The sequence below is a fragment of the Podarcis filfolensis genome (assembly GCF_964270895.1).
Source record: "Podarcis filfolensis genome assembly, chromosome: 17".
NCBI lineage: Eukaryota > Metazoa > Chordata > Lepidosauria > Squamata > Lacertidae > Podarcis > Podarcis filfolensis.
Window position 1 is genome coordinate 5,100,034 of NC_139621.1, and position 27,732 is coordinate 5,127,765.

General features: G+C 45.1%; 1 protein-coding gene and 1 long non-coding RNA gene across 3 annotated transcripts in view; one reads left to right on the forward strand and one right to left on the reverse strand.

Moving 5' to 3' along the window:
* LOC310752905 (myoD family inhibitor domain-containing protein-like) lies at positions 1-25,829 on the reverse strand (the record flags this gene model as incomplete). Of its 2 annotated transcripts, XR_014543042.1 has the most annotated exons (8): positions 25,724-25,829; positions 24,400-24,601; positions 18,525-18,608; positions 17,409-17,515; positions 12,149-12,274; positions 9,464-9,697; positions 6,393-6,719; positions 133-269 (listed from the first exon to the last, which is right to left on the reverse strand). XR_014543042.1 is itself a non-coding variant. In XM_083594062.1 (6 exons), exons 3-6 carry the CDS (start codon positions 17,506-17,508, stop codon positions 1-3), a joined length of 729 nt encoding a protein of 242 aa, XP_083450188.1. In that variant the 5' UTR covers positions 17,509-17,515; positions 18,525-18,608; positions 24,400-24,601. The 2 variants fall into 2 exon arrangements, 1 of the variants encoding a protein (XP_083450188.1); XM_083594062.1 differs by lacking the exons at positions 6,393-6,719; positions 25,724-25,829 and having other exon boundaries at positions 1-269.
* Positions 23,476-27,732, forward strand: part of LOC310753115 — a 6,067-nt gene continuing 1,810 nt past the window's right edge. Inside the window, exon 1 of the long non-coding RNA XR_014543198.1 lies at positions 23,476-23,568. This is a non-coding gene — a long non-coding RNA (uncharacterized lncRNA). The remainder of the gene's footprint in view (positions 23,569-27,732) is intronic.

Consider the following 27,732-nt stretch of genomic DNA (forward strand, 5'->3'; position numbering starts at 1 on the left):
TCAGGCTGGGAAGCAGATAGAACAGCACTCCAGGCAGATCTCAAGACAGTCAGAGGAGCCGCAGCAATCTTGCAACATCCCGCAGCCTAACCCACAGGGGCAATTTCCTCCACCTGCTTCCCCACAGCAGCTCTCGGCAAGGGACTCCCCTCCTTCTCCACCACAGCAAGCCTCTAGGCAGCCCCCGCAGCCCCCACAGTCCAGGGCAAGTGAGCAGAGGGACATAAACTCACAGAAGAGGCAGGCAAGAGCACAGTGTGCACAGCGATCTGGAGGAGGAGAGAGAAAGGGAGAAGATGAGAATCTGGGAATCTCACCACAGTTTCCCGAACTTCCTACATAGCAGAAATGGACTTCTGGGCATATCTTGACCTCAGAGTGCCACTGAACTTTTGCATGGAGTCCACTGTGATCCAGAAACTCAGCTAGGCATATTTTTTGTTTTGAGGTGAAATGAATGAATGAAAATCAGAAACAGCTTGTTCCCTGAGCCTAGATTTGCGAATCCTGATGTGGAGACCATTTGGCTCTCCAGATGCTGCTGAACTGCAGCTCCCACCATCCCTGGCCATTGGCCATGATTCCCGGGGCTGATGGGAGTTGTGGTTCAGCAACATTGGGAGGACCAAAGGCTCCCCACCAATGGTCCTAACTAACAAATCAGCCAGAGAGTGAGAGCTGCAGCAAGGCTGGCTCTTGGATTCTGAGGAGTTGCCCTCAGGACATGCACAGAGAGAATGATCTCTGGACATGCATAGGGATAATGGTCTCCCACAATCTCTGGTCATCTGGGGTGCTCCATGTAATGTGAGGGTGGCAGGGATGTGAGGGCCACTGGCCCTTGGGCAGAATTGAGGCCCCGGCAAACGTTCAGCCATGCCAGCCTCTGGAGCCAGGGATGTGTCAACCAGGCTGGGTTAGAGTCAATGTAGATACTGCATAACTAGTTATTATTCAGTCATCTATATGCCACCGAGGCAACTCATGCAATGAACAATCTAACAAGAATCAAAACTGACAAGGCAGCAGCAAGAACAGTTGTTAAAAAGGCTAATTAAAACAGCTAACAGAGATTAATATATCAACTATATTCAGTAACATAGTTCTCTGGTGGGGGGACTTACTTAAGAAAAGGTCATTTTTTAAAAAAGTGTTTCTTAAAATAAATTAAAATCCACAGCACAGAAGCCATAGGCACTTCTGAGGTGAGAGAGTCCCATAGTCTGGAGAAATATGCCCAGAAATGTAAACAATCCAAGCCTGCAAAGACAAGTGTGCACCAAAAAGCCGATCCGACTTAAATATATTCAGACTAAAGCAGCAGCCCAGCACAGTTTCCCAGCAACGTAGATCATCTGTTCCCGGCCCTCCTGTGACACAGGGGGAAGATTTTGCACAAGCTGGGTCAAAAGGAATGGCTTCAGAAAGGGATTTTACTTCTGTGTTAAATAAAATTTATGAAAAAATGGAAGGCACAAGCAAACAAGTTACTGAACAATCAACTAAAATAGACCGGAACACTGCCAGCATTAATAATTTGGGACAGAAGGTGAATTCCAATACAGAATCTATTGAAAAATTGCTGGAAGAATCTGCGTCTAATCGAAAAATAGCTGAGGAAGCAAAAGAAAAAGCAGTGGCTGTAGAGGAAGAAATAAAACTGATGCGCAAGCAGATTGGGGATCATCAGTCACTTCTGTCTATGATTGAACTGAGGGAGAAACAGACCAATCTGAGGATCAGGGCAGTACTGGAACTTGAAAAAGAGAACCTAAGTGACTACCTTACACAGGAATTTGGAAAATTTTGGAATTTGGAGGTGGAGCAAGACTTTAGGATAGTAAGTGCGTTCAGACTTGGAAGAGGAGGGAGAAAAAACAGGGTGAGAGACTGTTTGGTTACCCTCCGAACGAAAGAAGAGAGAGACAAAATACTGAGTGCGCACTTCCTGAAGACTTTGGAGATCAACGATTCGAGAGTGGAGATTTTTAAGGATATTCCGAAACATCTATTGGATCTTAGAACCAACTACGGAGATCTGGTGGCCCTACTGAGAAGAAACAGAATTGTTTTTAGGTGGGAATTCCCCCAGGGACTATCTTTTACCTTTAAAGGGAAAAAGTTCAAAATAAGATCAGTGGAAGACAAGGGAAAATTTTTGAGAGACCACGAAGAAGACCTGCAAAAAGAAGTTCTAGAAGAGCTAAGAGCTTTAAGATCAGGAGTACTAGACATAGTACCACCACCTTTGGGACTGGACAAACTAAAAAAAGTGATACCACCATCAGAACAAGAAGAACTTTTGGGAGCAGTTGGAGGAGAATAGAATAACCACACCATGTCTCTGCAATTATTAAGTTGGAACATTCATGGATTTAACTCCCTGGAGAAGAGGAAGAAAGTCTTTCATTTATTAAAAAAGGAACAATTGGACTTAATTTGTTTACAAGAAACACATGTGATAAGGCTACATAGGAAAGTACTGATTAATAAAAGATTGGGCCAAGAGTTTATCTCATCGGACAAGGTTAAAAAGAGAGGAGTTGTTATTTATGCCAAAGAGAGCCTATCACCGAAATTTGTTTTTAAAGACAAACAAGGAAGATTTGTGGCAATTGAGATTCAATCACAAGGAGAAAAATTTCTGATTGTAGGAGTTTATGCACCAAATGAGGGGAAATCTGAATTTTTCAAGAAATTGCATGAGACATTGCTAGACTATATGGATTACAACATCATTATGATGGGAGATATGAATGGAGTGGTATCTACAAATATGGACAAGTCGCAGAGACAGGTTGTAACTAAAGATGGCAGACTACCAAAAACTTTTTTTGAATTGACTGACAATATGGACTTGATTGACATCTGGAGAACTAAGAACCCCCTTGGAAGAGAGGGAACATTCTTCTCTGAAGCCAAAATGACATGGACAAGAATTGACCAAATATGGATAACTAGAGGACTGGCACCTAAGACTCGAAAAGCGGAAATTTGCCCAAAAACTTGCTCCGACCATAATGCGGTGAAGATGGAGATGAAACTAACACCAATCGGTTCCTTCAGATGGAGGATGAATGACACCTTATTTAGAGATCAAGAGGTTACCAAGAAGGCCCAAAAAATCTTGAGAGACTATTTTGAGATAAATTTGAATACCACGGTTGAAAAAAGAGTAATCTGGGACGCAAGCAAAGCGGTCATGAGAGGGTTTATGACTCAACAGAACGCAATAAAGAAGAGAATTCAAAATGAGAAAAAAGATAAAATCTTGGAAAAAATAAAAGAAGGAGAGAAGAAATTAAGAGCGAAACCAAAGTCGCAAGAGATTCTGAGAGAAATAAAGCTATATCAAGTACAATATATGAAAATGATAAATCAGGAAGTAGAATGGAAAATTAAGCAGATGAGACAAAAGACATTTGAATCGGCTAATAAATGCGGGAAACTGCTAGCTTGGCAGATGAAAAAAAGACAAAAATTAAACACTATCACAAATCTGGATGTGGAAGGAAAGAACATACAGAATCCATTGGAGATTAGAAAGTGCTTCCAGAGATACTTTAAACAACTATATACACAAGGGCCACAGAAAGAGACTGATTTAGACCAATTTTTAAGAACAAATGGATTACAAAAAATCTCTCAAGAAAATAAGATAATGCTGAACCACAAAATTACAGAACAGGAGGTAGAAGGTGCCATTCAGAACATGCAGTTGGGTAAATCTCCAGGGCCGGATGGTCTAATCTCCAAATACTATAGATCTTTGAAAGACTGGTTAATTCAGCCACTAAAGGAGGTCTGTAATGAAATTTTGGAGGGGAAAAAGGCGCCAGAGTCGTGGAAGGAAGCTTACATTACACTTATACCGAAAACTGAGTCTGAAAAGACACAACTCAAGAACTACCGCCCCATATCCCTGCTTAATGTGGATTACAAAATTTTTGCTGATATCTTGGCTAACAGATTAAAAAAGGTATTAGGCGAAGAGATACATAAAGACCAAGCTGGCTTTCTCCCAGGTAGACATCTGTCTGACAATACGAGGAATATAATTAACATTTTGGAGAAGCTGCAAGTGAACATCAATACCAAAGCAGTTTTAATTTTTATAGATGCGGAAAAAGCCTTTGATAATATTTCTTGGAATTTTATGAAGAAAAATCTTCAGGGAATGGGGGTGGGCCAAGGGTTTGAAAATGGTATAAGTGCAATTTACTCAGAACAAAAGGCTAAGTTAATAGTCAATAATGTGATGACAGAGGAATTTAAGATAGAGAAAGGGACACGAAAAGGCTGCCCAATTTCCCCATTGCTTTTTATTTCGGTTCTGGAAGTTTTGCTGAATATGATTAGAAGGGACCGTCTGATTAAAGGTATTCAGGTCGGAGCCAAACAATACAAATTGAAAGCTTTTGCAGATGACCTAGTTTTGACGTTACAGGAGCCAGAATCTAGTACGAAAAGAGTATTAGAACTGATTCAAGAATTTGGTCATGTGGCAGGATTTAAGCTGAACAAGTCAAAAACTAAAGTGCTTGAGAAAAATTTTACACAATTGAGAAAGAGAGGTTTCAGAAGGAGACAGGTTTAACATTAGTTAAGAAAGTAAAATATTTGGGGGTTAATATCACTGCTAAGAATTTAAATTTATTTAAAGATAACTATGAGAAATGTTGGATAGAAGTGAAAAAAGATTTGGAAATATGGTCAAATTTGAAGCTTTCCTTGTTGGGTCGAATTGCAGCTATAAAGATGAATGTATTGCCAAAAATGTTATTTTTGTTTCAGTCATTGCAAATTTTGGACAAGCCCAGAATAAAATTTAAAATACTAACTGACGTAAAGGAAAGAGGTGGATTTGCCCTGCCGGACCTTAAACTTTACTATGAATCAGCAGCATTGTGCTGGTTGAAAGATTGGCTGCTTCTTGAGAACACAGACATTTTGGACTTAGAAGGTTTCAATAATGTTTTTGGGTTGCATGCATATTTGTGGTACGACAAGGTTAAAGCACATAAAGCATTTAAAAACCATATTGTCAGGAAAGCATTGTTTAATGTCTGGATAAGATACAAAGACTTACTGGAAATTAAAACCCCAAGGTGGTTGTCACCAATGGAAGCAAAGGCTCAGAAAAAGCTCAATATGGAGGCCAATTGGCCAAAATATTGGGAAATATTGGAACAAGATGGAGACAAATTGAAATTGCAGAGTTTTGAGAAATTAAAAGATAAGGTGCGAGACTGGCTACATTATTATCAAATAAGAGAGGCCTATAATTTGGATAAAAAAATTGGCTTCCAGGTGGAAAAATCAAAATTGGAAACAGAACTGTTAGATCCTAAAACTAAGATACTTTCAAGAATGTATAACTTGCTGTTAAAATGGAATACGCAGGATGAAACGGTTAAATCTGCTATGATTAAATGGGCACAAGATGTTGGACATAACATTATGTTTGCTGACTGGGAACAGTTGTGGACCACCGGTATGAAATTTATGGCATGTAATGCCTTAAGAGAGAATATTATGAAAATGATATACAGGTGGTACATGACACCAGTCAAGCTTGCAAAAATATATCATCTGCCCGATAATAAATGTTGGAAATGTAAAGAAAGTGAAGGTACATTCTTTCACCTTTGGTGGATGTGCCCAAAGATTAAGGCTTTCTGGGAGATGATCTATAATGAAATGAAAAAGGTATTTAAATATACCTTTCTGAAGAAACCAGAGGCCTTTCTCTTGGGCATAGTCGGCCAATTGGTGCCAAAGAAGGATAGAACTTTCTTCATGTATGCAACAACAGCAGCAAGAATACTTATTGCAAAGTATTGGAAGACACAAGATTTACCCACCCTGGAAGAGTGGCAGATGAAGGTAATGGACTATATGGAATTGGCGGAAATGACTGGCAGAATCCGAGACCTGGGAGAAGAGTTGGTGGAAGAAGATTGGAAATAATTTAAAGACTATCTGCAGAAATACTGTAAAATCAATGAATGTTAAAATGATGTTGGATTGAAAATAAGTGGCATTAGCAACAAAGTTAATAAGAATATGCAAAAATGAATTGATAATGGATGAAAATATAGAGTTTAAAAATGTTAAGATATAGAGTTAAGATAAATGAAAGAGGGTAAGGATTTGCTGACTTGATTATGTAAATGGGAATACAAAAAGGGGAGGTGTGAGGAGGTCAAAGAAACAAGCAAAGGAGTTTAAAGTTATGAAAAACGGATTTGTTTTTAAATTTTTCTTACTTTTTTTGTCTTTTGTATGTTGTATTTTTTATTTTTATTTTTTCTTTCATGTATTTTTGTATTCATGCTTTTGTAAAACTTTAATAAATATTTCTTAAAAAATAAAAAATAAAGTTTGCTCACCTGCCATAAGGATCCCAGGAAGAAGTAAAGATTAGTAGGAGGCATCTTTGGCAGCCAAGGTTAGTCAGTGATAGCACAGCTCAGACACTTCTAATGCAAGTTCGAGACAGTCACCAGTCTGGTAGCATAACTCCAGGGCCGGCTCCTCAAACCGACAGCAGCAGCAGCAGCAGCAGCAGCAGCAGCTCTGGGGGTCCGAGCAAAAGCCCAGGAGCCTGGAGCTGCAGGAGGGCACAGGGAAGCAAGAGCAGAAAGGCCCGGAGAAAAGAGGCAGGATGTCCGAGAAACGGCAGAAGAGGCAAGCTAAGAGGAGGGTGGCACACAGCTCTGTGGAAAGGAAGGAGAGTGTGAAGGCAAATAGGAGGGCTGATTTGGAAACACCCTTGCAAAGCGTAATTCTAAAGCAGGGGTCAGCAAACTTTTTCAGCAGGGGGCCGGTCCACTGTCCCTCAGACCTGGGGGGGGGCGGATTATATTTGGGGGGGGGCAATGAACGAATTCCTATGCCCCACAAATAACCCAGAGATGCATTTTAAATAAAAGCACACATTTTACTCATGTAAAAACACCAGGCAGGCCCCACAAATAACCCAGAGATGCAGTTTAAATAAAAGGACACATGTAAAAACATGCTGATTCCCGGACCGTTCGTGGGCCGGATTGAGAAGGCGGTTGGGCCGCATCCAGCCCCCGGGCCTTAGGTTGCCTACCAATGTTCTAAAGCATCATTCCTCTCCAGGTCAGACTCTGAAAATACCAGCTATGCCTTTCTCCAGCAGAAGCCAGCTGTGTATTATTGTATGCAGTCATGAAGTTGTCTGTCTCTGAACTCCAATCCCTTGGGTAGTTTTGCTTTCTTTTTTTATTTTAAGCAACAAGTGAATTAAAAAAGTGGAAAACGTACTTCAAAGCATACAAGAGGAAAAACCAGTGGCTGAACTGCCATTAAAATTTGCTGGAATGCACATTTGTGATTTCATCTGAGAAGCTGGGGGCCAGGCTCATATGACAGCCGAGGCACCCGCTGCAGACCTCTTTATCATAAGGCGTGCAAAGGCAATTGGGAAACATCTGGCTTGATTCTCTTTAAACTCATTAGGCACTCCACAACAGCGAGCCTGAAGAGTTGGCCTCTGAAGCCAGAACAGTCACATGGTGCAGCCCTGTTGGAAGGCACCACTTAAGGCCACCAGTGGGGAAGGAGATTGCATGCTTAGCTGCTCCCCTGGGTAAAGAGTGCCTTGCTCTTTAACCTCTGGGCTTCCCAGGGTGAGCTGGCTAATGATCAGAGCCTCTTTTGCCTGTTTCAGAGTACACAAGAGGTGGGAGGTCTCTAAAGGAACATAAGATGCCTCACTGTTGCCAGTGTAGTCAGTTTTATAAGGTGTGACGTCCCTTGTATTTGTATCTTTTTATTACTATTTTATTTATTAATTTCAATTTTATATATTTCAATAATTTTATAATCATTTTAACATTTCAAAACTTGACTTCCTTCTCCCTCTTTCTGCGGTTCCTTAAATTTATTTTTAATATTTTCTTCATATCCAAATTAACTTAATTTACTCATTTATTCATCTACTTTAAATATATACTCATAAAACTGCAGGCTATTACAATAATCCTACCAATGTTCTTATCTGTTTACAATTTATTTGTAAATATTCAATAAACCATTTCCATTCTTTTTATAAAAAGTTTGTTTTCTCGATTTGTTATTTTTCCGGCAAGTTTCGCCATTTCTGCATATTCCACAAGGTTTTTGTATCCATTCTACTTTTGCTGGGACTTCTTCTTCTTGCTTGTATTTGTAGCGTGCATTGTTATTCTCGTCAAAAATCAAATCAAGAAAGTTAAAGGTAAAATAAGCTGGTCTTACAATAATACAACCAAAATAAATATCGCAAAAAGTCATAATATGAGATGAGGCTTGCTCGGGTGATATAGTCAGTGCAGTGATTGGCTGAACTTTCCTATGGTCACAGAAGGGAAGGGGTATGGGCAGGTAGACTTGAAGAACACAGGAAGAGCCCCGCTGGGTTAAACCCAAAGGCCAATCGAGTCCAGCATCCTTTTCCACCGCAATGGCCAACCAGATGCCCCTGGGAAGCTCACAAAAGCACATAAGGCCAACAGCCCTTTCCCATAATCATTGTACCCCAGTGTTCACAATGGAAAGGAAGAGGCTAAAGAGAGCCCATTGCCAGTTTCTCAATGCCTATGGCCAACCACTGTGCTCCAGTTAAGCCCCAATGTCACTATTTTGAGCCTGTTACTCTCCATCGGAGTCTTCTGCGGTGTGCCATTGTTGTAAACAAAAATCTGCCCTTTTCCCCCTTAAGGGGTATCCAAGAGCCCATATAGAGTGCTTACATAGGTTCCCTATTGGTAGAGGAAAATAACAGAGGCCAACAGAGAATATTGAGAAGCAAAGCAGCTAGTAAGCCTGATCTTTATTGATCTGTTGCAACAGGGTGCTCCCCTCACAGGCAGGAAAGGAGGACCCAGAACAAAGGTGTGCCTGCCTTTATATAGACATTTTAAATTCCCTGCCCTGGAGCTCAAGACCACCCCTCCATACATCATACATACACCACAGAAGGGGTGTAACCTAAGACCACCCCCCAGATACATCATACCTACATCACAGAAAAGGCGGTCTGCAGCAGAAATCTGTTTATCTCGTCTGACAGGTTGCCTGTTTAATGGTCACCGATTGGATTGCCTGGGGAGCCTGGCCAGCCTTTTGTAATGATAAATACTTAGTTCCTGAGCCAGGTCACAGCTCACACCCTATTCATATCTTAAATGTGCCCTTAAGACAGGATTTGTGAAGGAAAAGACAATGGGGAGGCGTTTCCAATTTCCTTTGACCTTGCAGAGAAAACATTTGGTCAGTTTGGGAATCAAAAATGGTTTCGGGTCTGTCTTCCTGTGCTGATCTATGTATGTGCTTGGTTGGTACACTTATGAACATTTAACATATATCTAAGACCTCAAAATTCCTATCACACCACCCATTGACCCATCCTTCCCAAACTACCTCCCCCCCTCAGTGCCCATGCACTCACCATCCCCAGCCACCTCCTGGATCTGAGATGCTGTGGATTTGCAGCTCTTCTTACTGCTGTTGGTGCAGACGGAGGCGGTGGAGCTGATGCGCTGCTTCTTGGAGACTCGCGGCTGCTGCCTCACGGAAGCCGGGGAAAGCCCACAGCCGTTGGCGCAGTAGGCGGGATGGAGGGCAACCTTGCCTGGCTGGAAAGAGGAGTTGGCGATGCCAGTGATGACGGACTGGGGGTGCTCTGCAAAGAAAGGGAAAGGTAACCTGAAGCCTGCATGTGCAACGTTGGCACTGGGTGAAGCGGGTTCTAGTCTGCGAAAGCTTATGCTGCAAGAATAATAACTCTTCCTTCGTAAATGGCCAACAGCAGTTTTAGAAGGGGGCAACTTTTGCCGGCACCGTTGACGGAGGGCAATGGTTAAACCTCCTCCTTGCACACTGGTTCCAATCCTTCTCATCTCCCCATCCCGTGGTGGCTATTTACTTTTTTAAAAAGCTAGTAAAGGTAAAGGGACCCCTGACCATTAGGTCCAATCGTGGCCGACTCTGGGGTTGCGGCACTCATCTCGCTCTATAGGCCGAGGGAGCTAGTGTACAGCTTCCGGGTCATGTGGCCAGCATGACTAAGCCGCTTCTGGCGAACCAGAGCAGCACACGGAAACGCCGTTTACCTTCCCACCGGAGCAGTACCTATTTATCTACTTGCACTTTTGCGTGCTTTCAAACTGCTAGGTTGGCAGGAGCAGGGACCGAGCAATGGGAGATCACCCCGTCGCGGGGATTCGAACCACCGACCTTCTGATCGGCAAGTCCTAGGCTCTGTGGTGTAACCCAGAGCGCCACCCGCGTCCCTTCCATACAGTGGTACCTCAGGTTAAAGAAGCTTCAGGTTACAGACACTTCAGGTTACTGAATCCACTAACCCAGAAATAGTACTGAGGCATCTGATCAAGGCCTGTATTTTAAAATGAGCTTAAAGATATATTTGCAAATGTTTGTATGTTTCATGCCAGGCAGAAACCAGCTGGCTAAGTACTTTGGCAGTTCTTTATCTTCCTGCTCTCCTGAACAAGCCCCCCCCCCCCCATTTATAGCAGTAGCAGGAGACAAGTTTCTCAAAGTTGTAAAAGGGAAATACAGGCTGGGAGCAAATGTTACACTGACCCTACAAATTACAGAATACAATCAAGCTGCAAAAACACTAATTAAGAGTTGGTAAATAGTAAGATTTATTGTTTAACAGAAAATAATACCATGTGCCTCTCATCAGACTCTAGCCATATTTTCCTAAGGGCAATAAATTTTGGGAAAAGCTAATGGGAAAAGCAGCTGGCTGGGAAAGGAGGGTGTAAATGAAGAGGCTTCTTTTTGAAGCTGTTTTTACTGAGTTCCTTTTTTTACTTTGCAAAGGTCTTTTCTTCTAAAAAGCTATGAGATTTGTTGGCTTAATGTAATTATGCAAAGGATTTAGAAAGTAAGAAATGTTAGATTCTTATGTTAGATTCTTATTCCATTGATGGTGTGTGAGAATGTGAACCCAAGATCTCTGTTTAGATAGAATTTAATACCATGAGCCATCTGTTTTAGCCATTTGTTTTGGAATGCAGGGGCAACAGGGGCAAAAGGTGATCTGGTAATTAAGGTGCCTTGTCGAGGCAAATGTAAGATATATGGCTACTTGTCTGCCATTTATGGATAGAAGGAAATATAGCTCTTTGTCTCCCATAAAAGGTAATAGGTAATGGGTGTATCTTTTATGATTGGTTCTAGCAAACAGCCAATAGGAATTTCAACCAGGCTGATTGGACAGAGGCAGCCAAAGGAGGAGCAAGGGGGCTAGGCTGAGGAAATATAAATGCTGGCCATCAGGGCTGGAGTGGGCAGAGCTTTGGTAACCATATACCACTGTGCCTATCATTTATTTGTCTGACAAAATAAATTGTTATTTTAATTTCTCTATTGCTGCGTTGAATATTTCATTCCAGCTAAGCGTTAACCACAAGCAGGGTGCTACAGTACTTCCGGTTAAGAACTTTGCTTCAGATTGAGAACAGAAATCGCACAACAGCGGCAGCAGTGGGAGGCCCCATTAGCTAAAGTGGTGCTTCAGGTTAAGAACAGTTTCAGATTAAGAACGGATCTCTGGAACGAATTAAGTTCTTAACCTGAGGTACCACTGTACATAAATTCCTGCAACAGAAGCCAGATTGGGTCACGCACCAGAACCTGGTTCCCAACCTTGATGGCTTGCGCCAGGGTGGCCAGGCTGGTCATGCCAGAGGTGCCAAAGATGGAGATCCTTTTGCAGGCTGCGGCCATGCCAGGCTCCTTCCCTTCTCTGCCTGCCTCATCATTTCCACACCGATACCAGATACCACAAGACTCTTTAGCCCCAGGCAGACTTCTCAAAGCACGAAGAATCAATGGGGTGATGGAATTGGGATCCTTGTCCCCTGGGGACAGACCCCCGAGTGCAGAGCTGCAAGCAAGTGTACAGCTTCTGTGTGCAGAGACTCAATGCATGTGGCTTGATCAATACATAAGGGCTACAGTAAATAAATAATGGGGCAGCAGGGGGATTACAGACCATTACCGTAATCCAATAAAACCAAGATCTCTATTTAGGCTCTTGTTTCTTAGCTTCCTCTGCTTATGAACTCTCTCCACTCCCCCCCCCCCACTTTCATCTTACCATTTTCCGCTTTCTTTGGTATCTGGGCAGAAGGAATGAGGGAGAAATCTTCACTGGAATTAAACTCCCCAGGCGAGTATCTCTGGTTTTCAGGGAAAGAGATGTTTCCAAATGATTCCTCATGCTCTGGAAATTGAAAAAAGGAATTGTTATTGTTTATTTATTGATTTATATACAGCTTATATGCCAAAATGGCTCCTAAATTGGGGTTGCCATACATCCAGAATTTCCCGGACATAGCCGATACAGTATTCTGCCCTCTTAAACGGGTGTGTGTGTGTGTGTGTGTGTGTGTGTGTGTGACACGTTGAAATGTTCAGGAAAATCTGGACATATGGCAGCCCATGTCAGAAGCACAGATTTTGGCAAATGTTGTACTTGACTGCTCTTGTGTTTCACATCCCACACTATACACATATACCTGTAAGACCCACTGAACGTAGCAGGACTTACCTCTGAGTGGACATGCCTAGGATAGCGCTGCATGCCGCCTAATCTTGTTTTCACAGCCCTGGAACACACATCATTTAGGAAAGGATGGGAGGGAAAGGAAGTGTCTCTGAGGGAAGAGTGGGCAAAGGAAGGGCTGGACCCACTCCCCTGCGCTTTCGACTATGTGATTATTCTTCAGGACCACTTAGACTGCTAATTATTATGAGGTAAAGCAACCACAAAAATGCTCTGGGAATACATGGCCATGGGGCGGGGGGTAATTTCCCCTTTATTTACTTATTTTTAGTTTGTATTGTTTGCCTTTATTTGTATTTGTTTCTTTTTGGAAAATTCAGTCACAATGACGCCAACAACGTAAGATGAGTTTGCTTAAGGACCTATCCGCATGGTGCTGACACAAAAACCCTGCACAAACACTATGCAATAGGTAGTTTTCCCTTCTTGACTAAATACAAACGAAGGCTTTTGAGCCTCACTCCAAAAGTCGGACACGACTAAACAAAGACCAGTGTTATGTGGTCTCGGCGGCCGCTCCGTCACCAGTCTAGCTGCCGCATTCTGGATTAGTTGTAGTTTCTGGGTCATCTTCAAAGGTAGCTCCACGTAGAGCGCACTGCAGTAGTCCAAGCGGGAGATAACTAGAGCATGCACCACTCTGGCGAGACAGTTTGTGGGAAGGTAGGGTCTCAGGCTGCGTACCAGATGGAGCTGGTAGACAGCTGCCCTGGATACAGAATTGACCTGCGCCTCCATGGACAGCTGTGAGTCCAAAATGACTCCCAGGCTGCACACCTGGTCCTTCAGGGGCACAGTTACCCCACTCAGAACCAAAGAGTCCGCCACACCAGCCCACCCCCTGTCCCACCCAAAACAGTACTTCTGTCTTGTCAGGATTCCACCTCAATCCATTAGCCGCCATCCATCCTCCAACCACCTCCAGGCAGTCACACAGGATCTTCACCACCTTCACTGGTTCTGATTTGAAAGAGAGGTAGAGCTGGGTATCATCTACATATTGATGGACACCCAGTCCAAACCCCCTGATGATCTCTCCTAGCGGCTTCATGTAAACCTTGCCAACCCCTGGGCTAAGGTCACATCCACAGAACTTGTTTATTGAGCACTCATCCCAATTTGTTTGTCAGGAGATTAGGCAACATTAGCTATTTATTGAGCATTCGTTCTGATTTATATGCAGGGACCATCGCATTCAAGCAGATGTTATCTTATACTTTCTGGTGCATTTTCGCAGCACTTCCCTTACTGCAAAAAGTGAGATTTGGGGGGCGGGCAGAGTATAGGTTTGCTGTGCAAGAGCATCAAATCAACTTTAATTGTGCAATCTGAATTTTCTGGGATGTGACTGAATCCCACCTGAAACTAGTGAGTCTGGAAGTGCCCAAAATCTCAGAGGGACTCTAAATCACAGAGTGGGAAGCTGATGCATTTTGTCTGCAGCATTAACACCAGGCATTGCACATGGCAATTGGCAAGGTGCCTTTTGCGCTGTTGATGCTCCCCCATGGGGGCGCAATTAGGTCCACCCTTGCTTGACTCAGCTCAACTCTCTATCCAGCAACTCTCCGGAATGCAGCTTTCCTAGTTATGAAAATTGTGCCCTTACTGAGAGCATGTGAAACTTTAAAATAATAGCTTTCATACTTTTAAATGAATAATGCAAAGATCCAATTAATCACTCCATGCATAGTAAAAGCCGAAATTTAAAAATTGAATTAAAAGGCACTTAATGGAAGTCTAATTGCCCCTTTTGAATTAACTTTAATTACAATTTCAGGGGTTTTTTATTAAAAAAGAAAAGATTTGCTTCTGTGCCGAATCTCATCAAATAACAAATCATAGCTTCAGATCCTCAAATTGCCTTTCAAGATATTAGTGCCTCCAGCTTCAATAGCAACTACATTGCTAAGTAGTAGCTGGAGGAAGGTGCAAGCACAACACAGCTCTACAACAGAGACCCTGTGTGGCTTTGCCTGTGGGGCAAGTGAGAACTGTGCAGCCCTAGTGGCAGATGAAGATGATGGACTTTGCAGAACTGGCGAAGCTGGCAGGAAAAATCCGAAACCAGCATGATCAAGTATTCCAAAAGGACTGGAGTAAATTTATACGATATGTGGAAGATTATTGTAAGCAAGTAACATCACTAGCAGGGTTGTCTGAAGACTTGTAATGATAAATTTTCTATCTTTCTATTTTCATTTAAATTTTGAGCTATTTTGTAATGAGTGTAATTAGAATTGGAAAACGTGCAAAATGCCGTGATATAAAGGTTAATTTTGAGGCGGGAGGGAAGGAAGTCAATAGGCTCTAACGAGCCAAAGCGGTAAAGTGGATAATGATGATGTTAATGTATAATATTAAATGGAAAATAAATAAAAATTATATATACACAGCTGTCCATGGAGGCGCAGGTCAATTCTGTGTCCAGGGCAGCTGTCTACCAGCTCCATCTGGTTCGCAGGCTGAGACCCTATCTGCCCACAAACTGTCTCGCTAGAGTGGTGCATGCTCTAGTTATCTCTCGCTTGGACTACTGCAATGCGCTCTATGTAAGGCTGCCTTTGAAGGTGACCCGGAAACTACAACTAATCCAGAATGCGGCAGCTAGACTGGTGACTGGGGGCGGCTGTCGAGACCACATAACACTGGTCTTGAAAGACCTACATTGGCTACCAGTACGTTTCCAAGCACAATTCAAAGTGTTGGTGCTGACCTTTAAAGCCCTGAACGGCTTCAGTCCAGTATACCTGAAGGAGCATCTCCATCTCCATCGTTCTGCCTGGACACTGAGGTCCAGCACCGAGGGCCTTCTGGTGGTTCCCTCCCTGCGAGAAGCCAAGTTACAGGGAACCAGGCAGAGGGCCTTCTCGGTAGTGGCGCCCGCCCTGTGGAAGCCCTCCCACCAGATGTCAAAGAGAACAACAACTACCAGACTTTTAGAAGACATCTGAAGGCAACCCTGTTTAGGGAAGCTTTTAATGTTTGATGTATTACTGTATTTTAAAACTTGGTTGGAAGCCGCCCAGAGTGGCTGGGGAAGCCCAGCCAGATGGGTGGGGTATAATTAATTAATTAATTAATTAATAATCCTCTACCAATTTTTACTTTTCACCTCTAACCAAATCAATTGCATAAACTATTCGTAAAACAAACAAACAAAAACGACTTGGCTTGTTTAGGGGTGGGGGACCTGGCCTAGCGCCTTTCTTTTCTGGAAACTGCCCCGAAAGCAAATGACAACAACAACGACACACACATCCCTTGACCTAAACAGAAAAGAAATTTCTAGATGCAGTGGTGGCTGGACCCCATTCGGACTGGTTGGGCAGAAGACAGGGAGACCAACAGCAGGTGGTAAAGGTAAAGGGACCCCTGACCATTAGGTCCGGTCATGACCGACTCTGGGGTTGTGGTGTTCATCTCACTTTATTGGCCGAGGGAGCCGGCGTACAGCTTCCAGGTCATGTGGCCAGCATGGCTAAGCTGCTTCTGGAGAACCAGAGCAGCGCATGGAAATGCTGTTTACCTTCCCGCCAAAGCGGTACCTATTTATCTATTTGCATTTTGACATGCTTTCGAACTGCTAGGTTGGCAGGAGCAGGGACTGAGCAACGGGAGCTCACCCTGTCGCGGGGATTCGAACTGCCAACCTTCTGATCAGCAAATCCTAGGCTCTGTGGTTTAACAGCCAGAGCCAATTATAGGTTGGAAGTCAGAAGGCAGGCAGACGGGCAGCGGCGGAGGAAGCCGCTCAGGCACCTGGGGAGGTGCGCCCAGGGGCGGGGGGCGCCGTGCATTGCAGGGCCCCCGGAGTCTGCCTGCCTCCTCCCACTCAGTCGCCCTACAGCTGGGGGGGGGGGAGGCAGCGGGCAGACCGTTTGGGCAGTGGGGAGCCTGCATGCACCCAAGCCACTGTGTCTCTCCCAGGAGAGACGCATGACTTAGGCACGCTTCAGGCCCCGTGGTGAGTGCCGCCTGGCATTTTGTCACCCCCCTCAGTGTTGACACCTGGGGCGGTCCGTACCCACCGCACCCCCCTTCCCACGCCCCTGCAGATGGGGGCTGGCTGAGAGCAGGCCGTGCTTGGTGAGGCAGTGCCCCTTGGCAACTGTTATGTACTGAGTTGAATAGGATCCAAAATGCAGCAGCCTGATTGGTCCTAGAACAATAGGATCCAAAATGCAGCAGCCTGATTGGTCCTAGAACAATAGGATCCAAAATGCAACAGTCTGATTGGCCCTAGAACAATAGGATCCAGAATGCAGCAGTCTGATTGGTCCTAGAGCAATAGGATCCAGAATGCAGCAGTCTGATTGGTCCGCAGGAGCCACCCAATCCAGCTCCAGGTGGAAGTGAATCCGCAACCTGATTGGCCTACAGGAGAATGCCGGAATTAGCCAATCACGTGGGGCCCATTGTGTAAATAATGTATATAAAGCAGACATTTTGGGGGAACTGGCATTCCTCACTACTATGAGCTGAAGAAAGAGCATGAAACCCACACTCAACTCAGAGTATATTTCAGCAACACTGACTGTACAAGGCATGCATCTGCTTGGCGTAGCAGAACATTGTGAGCTGGGCCAGTTCCTTCTAAGGCAAGTTGCCCTGCACCCCCATTTCTGTTGTTCACCAATATCTCTTGCTGTGGCTAGCATCAACAGTTGACCCAGGGAGAGTGTTCTACATGCATGGAGCCGGGAGGAAGGCTGAATAGCTTGTACCATACCTGTAGCCATACCTGTAACCCAGAAGAATTCATATTGAATTAAATGATCAGGTTACTCACCTGAATTGGGGGTGATTTTTGTAGCATCCCCAGTGTCCCTTCTGGATTCTGTCTTTGTTCCATCAGGCCTGATAGGGACGCCTGAGTTGACAGCTGACATCTGGGAACTAAAAATAGGAACAGGAGAAGTTGGAAATCGCATAGAAGTTAAGTCCCACATGGTATTATGCTTAGTGCCAAATGGTCTCCACCGTCCTCTACTTTGCTGATGGGTCTACAACAGTTATAGTCACAAGGGTAGCCATGCCGTACAGAGGTCAGTCCTCTATTTCAGATGTGGGGCAATCTGCACAGAAGACTGAGAAGATACACAGGTAACCTGGCTGCAGTCTTCCCAACTGTTGAGATGCATTTCTAGAGAAATTACAGTAAGTATTTCTAAATTGGCATCTATGTAATATGCTAGCACAAGCGAATTCTCTGCAACTCTGCATCTTCTTCTCTGGTGATGCATTTCTTCCTCTTTTTAAGCGCTGTCTAAATAACATTTAGACCATGGGTAGGCAATCTAAGGCCCAGGGGCCGGATCCAGCCCAATCGCCTTCTCAATCTGGCCCGCGGACAGTCCGGGAATCAGCATGTTTTTACATGAGTAGAATGTGTCCTTTTATTTAAAATGCATCTCTGGGTTATTTGTGGGGCATAGGAATTTTTTATTTTTTCCCCAAAATATAGTCTGGCCCCCCACAAGGTCTGAGGGACAGTGGACCAGCTCCCTGCTGAAAAAGTTTGCTGACCCCTGATATAGACCATGGGTAGGCAAACTAAGGCTTGGGGGCCGGATCCGGCCCAATCACCTTCTAAATCCAGCCCGCAGACGGTCCGGGAATCAGCATGTTTTTACATGAGTAGAATGTGCCCTTTTATTTAAAACGCACCTCTGGGTTGTTTGTGGGGCCTGTCTGGTGTTTTTATATGAGTAGAATGTGTGCTTTTATTTAAAATGCATCTCTGGGTTATTTGTGGGGCATAGGAATTCGCTCATTCCCCCCCAAAAAAATATAGTCTGGCCCCCCACAAGGTCTGAGGAACAGTGGACCGGCCCCCTGCTGAAAAAGTTTGCTGACCCCTGATACCCTATAACATATAGACTCCCTCTTCATTGGGAACTCTTACCAGTTTTGACTCCTGCAATGTGGTCAGCTGACGTGAATGATAGTTTTGGCCTCTGCAAACCAACACAGCCACCTTCCTCCCTCCCTAAAAAGAAGCAAATAGGAGGCAGAACACTGTCAATCTATTTCATCAGAAGGATTGCTGAAATGATTCATGTGACGTGCTTTGAACTCTTGACATGTGGTCTACTAGAAATGTTCTCATCCTTCATGACCCTACACATCAGTCCTTCCCATAGGTATTTGCCACCATTACTGTTGTTCTTAGGCTTGTAGATAGCAGATCCCCTGAAACTGAGTTGTATTCAGCATCGCATTAAGAAGATGGTTCCATCAGCACACAGATTTCTGCTTGCACAACAGAATGATCTTCCTCTCCTGTGCACCTGCTGAATCTGTTCTGTGTTTCCCCAAAAGCCTCCAGGGCAGATTTGGGGACAGTGTGGGAGACACACCGGTGTGTAGAGGGAGAGGGAGAAATCCTGTTGTGCCGGTACTAATCCTTGCACTAGCACAACCATCTTGTTTAATACCACCCATTGCCCGTTATGCAACCAAGCAGAGGGCATTTTGTAATTTAGAACCATTGTTCTTCCCGTCATTCCCTCTTCTTCTCAGGTCTGCATCATAGTACAGTTGATCAGTCGTATATTACCACTGGTGATGCCTTTGACTGCCATGGGTATATGGAACGGGGGGGGGGGGGAGGAGAGTAGGCAATAATTTTTTATGGACTTGCCATCATCAGAACATCATCAGAACATCAGAGGGCGGGAGGAGTGGAACCATGACTTCATTTAAGTCCCTTTGTGTTACTTTTGTAGAAAGAAAGAAAGAAAGAAAGAAAGAAAGAAAGAAAGAAAGAAAGAAAGAAGCAACTAGTAAGTTAATGAATGAATGAACGAACGAACGAACGAACGAACGAACGAACGAATAAAAGCAATAATTTAAGCCAGAAGGGTGTCATGAAATAGCATTGGGCTGTTATTACCACTTTGACTGTTAAACCACTTTGGGAATTGTAGCTCTGTTAGGGGAATAGGTAAAGGTAAAGGGGCCCCTGATCATTAGGTCCAGTCATGGCCGACTCTGGGGTTGCGGTGCTCATCTCGCTTTATTGGCCGAGGGAGTCGGCGTACATCTTCCGGGTCATGTGGCCAGCATGACTAAGCCGCTTCTGGCGAACCAGAGCAGCGCACAGAAACACCATTTACCTTCCCGCCGGAGCGGTACCTATTTATCTACTTGCACTTTGACGCGCTTTCGAACTGCTAGGTTGGCAGGAGCAGGGACTGAGCAACAGGAGCTGACCCTGTCAAGGGGATTCGAACTGCCGACCTTATGATCGGCAAGCCCTAGGCTCTGTGGTTTAACCCACAGCGCCACCCACGTCCCGTTAGGGGAATAGGGATCTCCTAAAACAGAGCGGTCCATCTTTTCATACCAAGTAGGCCGTAAGAGTACCTCAACATGGAACCTGTGCTGGGAGTGAGGCCAGAATTTGACACACTCACCCTGCCCTCCCGCTGCCTTCTCAAAGCTGCCTAAGCACAGACCCTCCAAGTGTCCCTATTTTCCAGGGACATTCCTGATTTAGAGAAGCCATCCCAGTTTCTGATTTGTCCCGCTTTTCCTTAGGATGTCCCTATTTTCATTGGAGAAATGTTGGAGGGTATGGAGTTATCTGACCCCCCCAAGCCGCCTGAAGGCAATCCTGTATAGAGAAGTTTTCTTAATGTTTAATGTTTTAGAATGTTTTTATATATGTTGGAAGCCGCCCAGAGTGGCTGGGGCAACTCAGTAAGATGTGTGGGGTATAAATAGTAAAATTATCATTATGGAATGGGACGTCCCTATTTCCACTGGAGAAATGTTGGAGGGTATGTAAGCAAGGAGATTTGGCAAGGAGGCACAAGGCACTGGCAGGATCCTAGAGCCCTCCTACCTACCTCCTTCCCAAAGCTGGGAAAGCACTAACTAAACTTTGGGAAGGAGGTGGGAAGGACCTTGTCAGAGCCCTCACACCTCCTTCCTAAAGCCCAGCACCTTGCATTCCTGGCTTTGGGAAGGCAGGGCAAAAGGGGGTGCCCAATGTTGCTGAGGGCCACCAAAAATGGCCTCAAGGGCCGTGCTTTGGACCACCTTCTCCTAACAGCTGCCAGCTCCCTCAGCACTCTCTGAGGAGTCTCTGGGGAAATCCATGGTGTAATCTAGACACATATAAAAATGCTGTGAAAATGTTTTAAAAAAGAAAAGTTTTGAAAAATATATTGATTTTGCCATAAGCTCACCATCGCCATCTAGTGTCACATTTGTATAATGCACTTAAAACAGATTTACAACGTTATATTTGCAGCTGTATACAGTGGACACTCGGGTTGCGAACGTGATCCGTGCGGGAGGCATGTTTGCAACCTGCAGCATTCGCAACCCACAGCACCGCGTCTGCGCATGCGCGGGTTGCAATTCGGTGCTTCTACGCATGCGCAAAGCATGATTTAGCACTTCTGTGCATGCTCAACCGCCGAAACCCGGAAGTAACCCGTTCCAGTACTTCCGGATTTCGGCATGTCCGGAACCCGAAAAAACGCAACCTGAAGCATCTGTAACCTGAGGTATGACTGTAGTCCCATGTGTGTGGTATAATGGTGCTTTTAAATGTATGGTGTGGATGTGGCCTTATCTTGAGAGAAAAGGGAGAGTCCAGAAGAGCAGCTCACTGCAGCACATTTCAACTTGGCTGTTGTACTGGAGGAGAGACAACGTGATAAAAATTAGCTCCTCATAACAACAGTCTGCACCCTCGAAGGGGTCAGTCAGCTGCCCCGAAAGACTGAAGGTGCACCGGGGGGGGGGGGGGAGAGAGAGTTTGACTTTCCCTTTTTTCTAGGACGGATGGATCGGCCTGGCCAAATATCCACCGCTGATATGAAACCGGAAAAGCGATATGGTATTAGCCCTAACAGCCAGTGGCAGTTGAGGCCAAGCATTTTTGGGCCGAAGCCTATTGATGAGCCCGGTCAAAGTCAACTTCAAGTGAGTTTGGCATGTATTTCCATTTAACTGGGTTATAGGATCAGGCTGTACGTGGGCAGCAGGGAGCCGAACTGGGGCGGAGATGAAAGACTCGAGGGGCTCAGAGGTGAGGCTGCCGCTGGGCTGCCGCTTCCTGAGCTCTCGCCAATCCTCCCCAACCAATCCAGTCAGTTCAAAGCCCTGGGAGGGGGAAACAGGAAACAACAGGCCCATTAACCTCCCACCCCACTGGGGCTAGAATAACAGAGGAAGGCAAAACAGCAGGAACAAAAACGTAGAAGGCGGGAGGGGGCCCCGGACTCTAGGGTTTTCGGGCAGGGAGGGCAGCATAGCGTCAGTGGGCTGGAGCGGAGGGGGCTAGGAGCCCAGGCGCATCACATACCCTCCAACATTTCTCTAATGAAAATAGAGGTGTCGTTAATAATAATAATAATAATAATAATAATAATAATAATATTTATACCCCACACATCACACTGGGCTGCCCTAGCAACTCTGGGCAGCTTCCAACAGACATAAAAAACATAATATAGTGGTACCTCGGGTTACAAACTTCATTCGTTCCAGAGGTCCGTTCTTAACTTGAAACTGTTCTTAACCTGAGGTACCACTTTAGCTAATGGGGCCTCCCGCTGCCACTGCGCCATTTCTGTTCTCATCCTGAAGCAAAGTTCTTAACCTGAGGTAATATTTCTGGGTTAGCGGAGTCTGTAACCTGAAGTGTCTGTAACCTGAAGCGTCTGTAACCCAAGGTACCACTGTAAAACATTAAACATTAAAAAAACAAAAAACAATTCCCTGTACAGGGCTGCTTTCAGATGTCTTCTAAAAGTTGTATAGTTACTTAACTCTTTGGCTCAGGGGTCGCATAACTCCATACCTTCCAACATTTCTTCAGTGAAAATAGAGATGTCCTAAGGAAAAGCGGGACATTCTGGGATCAAAACAGAAACTGGGACAGCTTCTGTAAATCTGAGACTGTCCCTGGAAAATAGGGACACTTGGATGGTCTGAAACATTATTTCTTCCTGCTAGAGTTCTGCGCCTTTAACAAATGAATGACCAGCAGGAATTCAATAGCAGAATCTTTTTCCCAACATGGAGATACAGAGATGGGGGCGAAGAGTCACCTGCTACATTCTACAGGGTTGTCATGTCAGTTTTCATAGCACATAAGCTGGGGGGTGAGAGAGGGGGGAAATTGGCTACGCTAACCAGTACGCTGCCTGAGCAGCAGGTGTTCAACTCTCCCATCGAAATCAATGAAAAGTGTCCAGATCTGACTTGCGCTCCAGGCTTCTGTATTTCCATCCACAGACAGAAATGGCTCATCGTAGAGCAGCAAGGGAGCTGCTGCCTTTCTGGTTAAGGATATGGAGTCAAACTCCAGTAATGGTGAAGTGGATGGTTGCTGAACATTTGTGCCACATTCAGCCATGCAGAATGGCACTTTTTATATTATAGAGCCAATCTATACACCTCCTTATGGGCACACCATCCGGAGACTGGGCAGCACAACAATGCACACCCATATCAGGGCTGCCTACACACCAAACACTTAAAGCACACGACTTTTCCCAAAAGACTCCTGGGAACTATAGTTTCCCCCTCACACAATTACAATTCACAACACCCATACCCAACTACAGTTCCCAGATTTTTGGTGTGGGCTTTAAATGCATGATGGTGTGCATATCTTATCTCTGTATAATGCCTAACCCATCGTAATTTCCATTTGTTCCCATACACAGATTCTCATAAGGCGCTGTTCTAAGTTAGTATTGGGGTCTCTCCACCAAGCCCCCTTCCCATTTTCCACGCTGTTCAGATTGTATTTAATTTAGCTGTATTATGCTGCACTACAGATTGCTATGATCCATTGCCGATATTTCTTCTTATTGTTTTTATTCACAGGGAAGGAAGAAACGGCAAACAATGAAAATATTAACAAACAAACAAAATGATGGTGTCGGCCTATTTAGAGAAGATAGACCTCTAACTTCAAAAGGGCAAGTACAATATTTTTTTATTTTTTAAAGTAGGGTTCCAGGTACACCCAAGACTCCAAAAAACTTCAGCTGCAGGCCTCTTCTCAACCATGGTTATACATCATGCTTCTGGTATTCCCTGCCCCCCTACAGAGATACATTTTGCCAGGGTTCTTTGCAGCAACATAATTTGGTTTAATGGCTGTTTTGACTGCCCCTTCAGCATAACCAAGTATTTTGGGTTTGGTCTCCGCCTCCACAGAACATGTCTAGATGAGCCCGTGACATAATTACAACCACTTCCCAGGAGCATATGAAGCTGCCGTATACCAAGTCCATCCAGCCCAATACTGTCAACTCGGACTGGCAACAGCTCTCCATTGTTTCAGGCTCTCCCAGCTCCAACTGGAGATGTCAGGGACTGAACCGGGGACCTCCTAGAGCCCTAATCCTCCGGTGCAGCAAGTAATGGTACAAGCAGAGATGGCTTTCCCTCCGAGGTGAGATAAATGCCTCTTTTAAAGCAAGCTGTTCGAGCAGGAAGATTCTGGAGTGCCATTCAAGAAGGCAGATTGTGCAGAGACCACAAGTACCTTGCAAAATGCTGACTAAATAATAAAAGAATACATAGCTTTCATGCAAAGATCAGTGACATGCTAAATGGCACGCAGAAGGAAGACCCCATCACAAGAGATAAACTTCCAGTCAAAAGGCATGCAGGGAAGCCTTCTGGAAAGAGCTGCCGGGATCACAATCATACAGGAAAATGTCACAATTAAGTACAAAAGAACTGGGTAATATGAGGGCGATAGGTGTTGAGAGAATCTGGGTGCTAGCAAAGCCTTGATTTACCTGCAAGCAGCTCAGAGGACAGGAATGGACCCCGGGTTCCCTTCTCACTCCTCCACAGCACTTGGCCACGCCAAACACACTCGCCGTTTGGCACAGGCTGCCCTCTCCGCCTGCCTTTCACACTCGGTCCATTCTGGGCTGGCTGATGCTCCAGCTTGTCTGTCTGTCGTCATAACATCCTGACTGTAGCTCAGCCCGATAGCTGGGGAGGGAAACAAAATAGCCTCGGCTATTGCACAAAATAGCCACTCCCCTGCGCCTGCCTGGGCTGGGGTCCAGGGAGTGGGTGGGCTAAATTCAGTTTGAGAGAGCCGTTTTATCTCTACACGAAATGCCACCAGGCCAGAAGCTGCTCCACCCAAGGGGCAACTGACACTGATCAGCGTCCGGCATAATAAACAGCTGTCCCCCCCCTCCAGTAGAAGCAGCTGCACCTCAATATATCTGGTCTCCTGCTACAGAATATATTTCTCCCAAGCCATTTTGTTGCCCGAGGCAGAACAAGTTTTGCATCTTGTTGTGTCTTAGGGAAGAACTGGGTTTTCTTCTTAAGCCTGTTCCCAAATTGCAGACCCTTTTTATGTTCCCTAGTATCCGGGGTCAGCAAACCTTTTCAGCAGGGGTCCGATCTACTGTCACTCAGAACTTGTGGGGGGCCAGGCTATATTTTGAAAAGAAAAGAAAAAAAGAATGAATTCCTATGCCCCACAAATAACCCAGAGATGCATTTTAAATAAAAGGACACATTCTACTCATGTAAAAACACACTGACCATCCACTGGCCAGATTTAGAAGGTGATTGGGCCGAATCCAGCCCCCAGGCCATAGTTTGCCTACCCATGCCTAGTATTATTGATTTGTTACAGTCTCGCCTTGCCTGCACTTTGAGGGGCACAGGACAGCAATCGTGGTTTTTGCCCCTTCCACCCCATTTCGTCCTCACAAAAACCCTGAAAGGTAGGTTTGGCCAAGAGAATGTACAGATTTGAAACCGAGTCACCCCAGTCATTGTTGAGAGCTCTGGCCACTGTGAAGCAAAAGGAAGGGAACGTACCAGTTTGTGAAAATGAATTCTATTCGGTCACTTGTACGGAATGAGTTGAAGTCAGAAATGGGCTGGCACAACTGTCCCCATTCTCTTGTCCTCAGGGTGAAGAGAGAGACTGTATCCCCCACAAGAATTACTACATCTTCTTCCCCCACAAGAATTACTACATCTTCTTCCCCCACAAGAATTACTACATCTTCTGCAGGGGCTTTTACTGATAATTGGTTTGGGGCTGCCCTGGTAAGAATATTACTGAGGTGGACGATGACGACTCACTGTTCAAGTCTAACCACACCCTGAATTCACTGGCAAGGCTGGCCCACTCATTAGGCAAGGTGAGGTGACTGCCTCAGACAGCAGAATCCCAATGCAGATCTTTCTCCCCTTGCCCTTGTTCCTGATGGAGATCTTCCCTCCCCCCTTCTTTCCTGGCAGAGAGGAGGGCGCCATTTGGGATACACCACAGGGGCCAAAATGTCTTGGGTCAGCCCTGCTCACTGGGTAGCCCCAGTCACGTGACTATTTCCCTACTCCACAGCCTGGGGATAATGACAGCCTACACTAGAGGGCTGTTGTGATGCTTACAATGACGTGAAACGCTTGGAACAATTAGTAGGAAATGTAGCATATCCGTATTATTTCCGCTCCCAAATGAGCTCCCAAAATTACTACAGTATTTTCATATGGGACCTAAAACTTAAAAATAAAATAAAATTGTAGATCAGTGGATCTTTTTATATAATAGCTCTCTGTGGATTTCTGGCTTCCACCTTTCTTTTCCGGCACCCTGCATGTATTATTACAGGAATGGAGAACCTCCCAGCCAGGGTTTAATGCATCCTTCCAAATCTCTCGATTTGGCCCCCCTCAGGACTCTCCCAAGGCCACACTGCCTCTCTCAAAGCCACTCCCCCTCACCCACTGTACAAAGGGCAAATTTTGATTCCTTGCCCCACCCACTTCTGCTGCTGGCCCCGCCCATCACTGGCATGTGGCCCCTAGAAGGCTGCTCAGAAGGGAATGCGGCCCTGGGGCTTAAAAGGGTTTCCTGTCTGCATTCGACGTTTGCTGCTTCTGGGCATTCCATGCTGCTAAACCAAATCTTTGCATAGCAGCCCAGCCTGGCCCAAGACATTTTGGCACCTGAGATGGACCCCAAAATGGCGCCCTCCTGCCCGCCAGAGAAGAAGCGGCGAGAGAAGATCTACATCAGGAAGAAGGTGGGGTGGTGAGGGAAAGGTCGACATTGGGGTTTGCTGCCTCAGCAGACCCTGCCTCACCTTGTCTCTTGGGTGGCCCTGATAGCAGCCAGATGGCTCTCACCTCAAACAAAGCTACGCGCATGAGCTGAGGCCTTTGGCTGGTTCTGTTGCTCTCAGGGAAAGACGTGGCCTTCCTTTTCCATGTGGGCCACAGCACCAACATTTTTAAAAATAGTAATAAAAAGTAAGAAATTATTGCTTACCAGCAGAGGGCAAGGGCAAGGAATCAGGAAAACAAAAGTCTGTGCTTTGAGGGGCAGGAAGATGCAAACAGGGAGGTGGACCTAAAGAGGCAAAAAATTATCAGTGCAGTGCCTGGATATTTCCCCAGCTATTTATGCAGAGTTATTATTACCCAACAGTGCTGGCTCCAGGATTTGGGGATCCATCAAGTGTGGCAACCTCAGTGGACCTCCCTAGCCCATAAGAGGAGGGATGTGAACACTGAGAATGCTCTTTGCCTGCACCTGATCTTCTTAGCTATTATGTGCAAAATGGAAGCCCTGCTGCGGTGGGATGGACACCTATTGTTTTGGGGGTCCTGGCAAATGCCCAGCCTTGCCACCCTCTGGAGCTAGCCCTGTTCTTCAATTCTGGGAGACAGATGCTTTGGGGATAGCTGGCACTGCTGTTTTGTGCAGGATTCCTCACTTAGCTGCTTTTGGGGCATGACCAACAATCCTCAGCCAGCACACCCACTGGTCAGAGATGACGAAAACTGTAGTCCCAAACATCTGGAGAGTGTTGGAGAGAGAGGTATGGAAGAGAGCTCTTACTCTCTCATAGCCGAGTTAACACAATGGCGATTGTTCTAAGCACATTAAAACTTGGTTAGTTTCTACATCTGCCCTCATCCACCTTTAAACAAATGTTCCCCATGGAAATACTTAGGCTAGAATAAATCACAGACACCTCACAAATAAATGAATATTTTACTCACAGCGTTTCCAGAAGTATCAAACAAATCTCTATACGTTGACATTACAATAATCCTACACGTTGGATTAGCAAAGATGCAGGCTA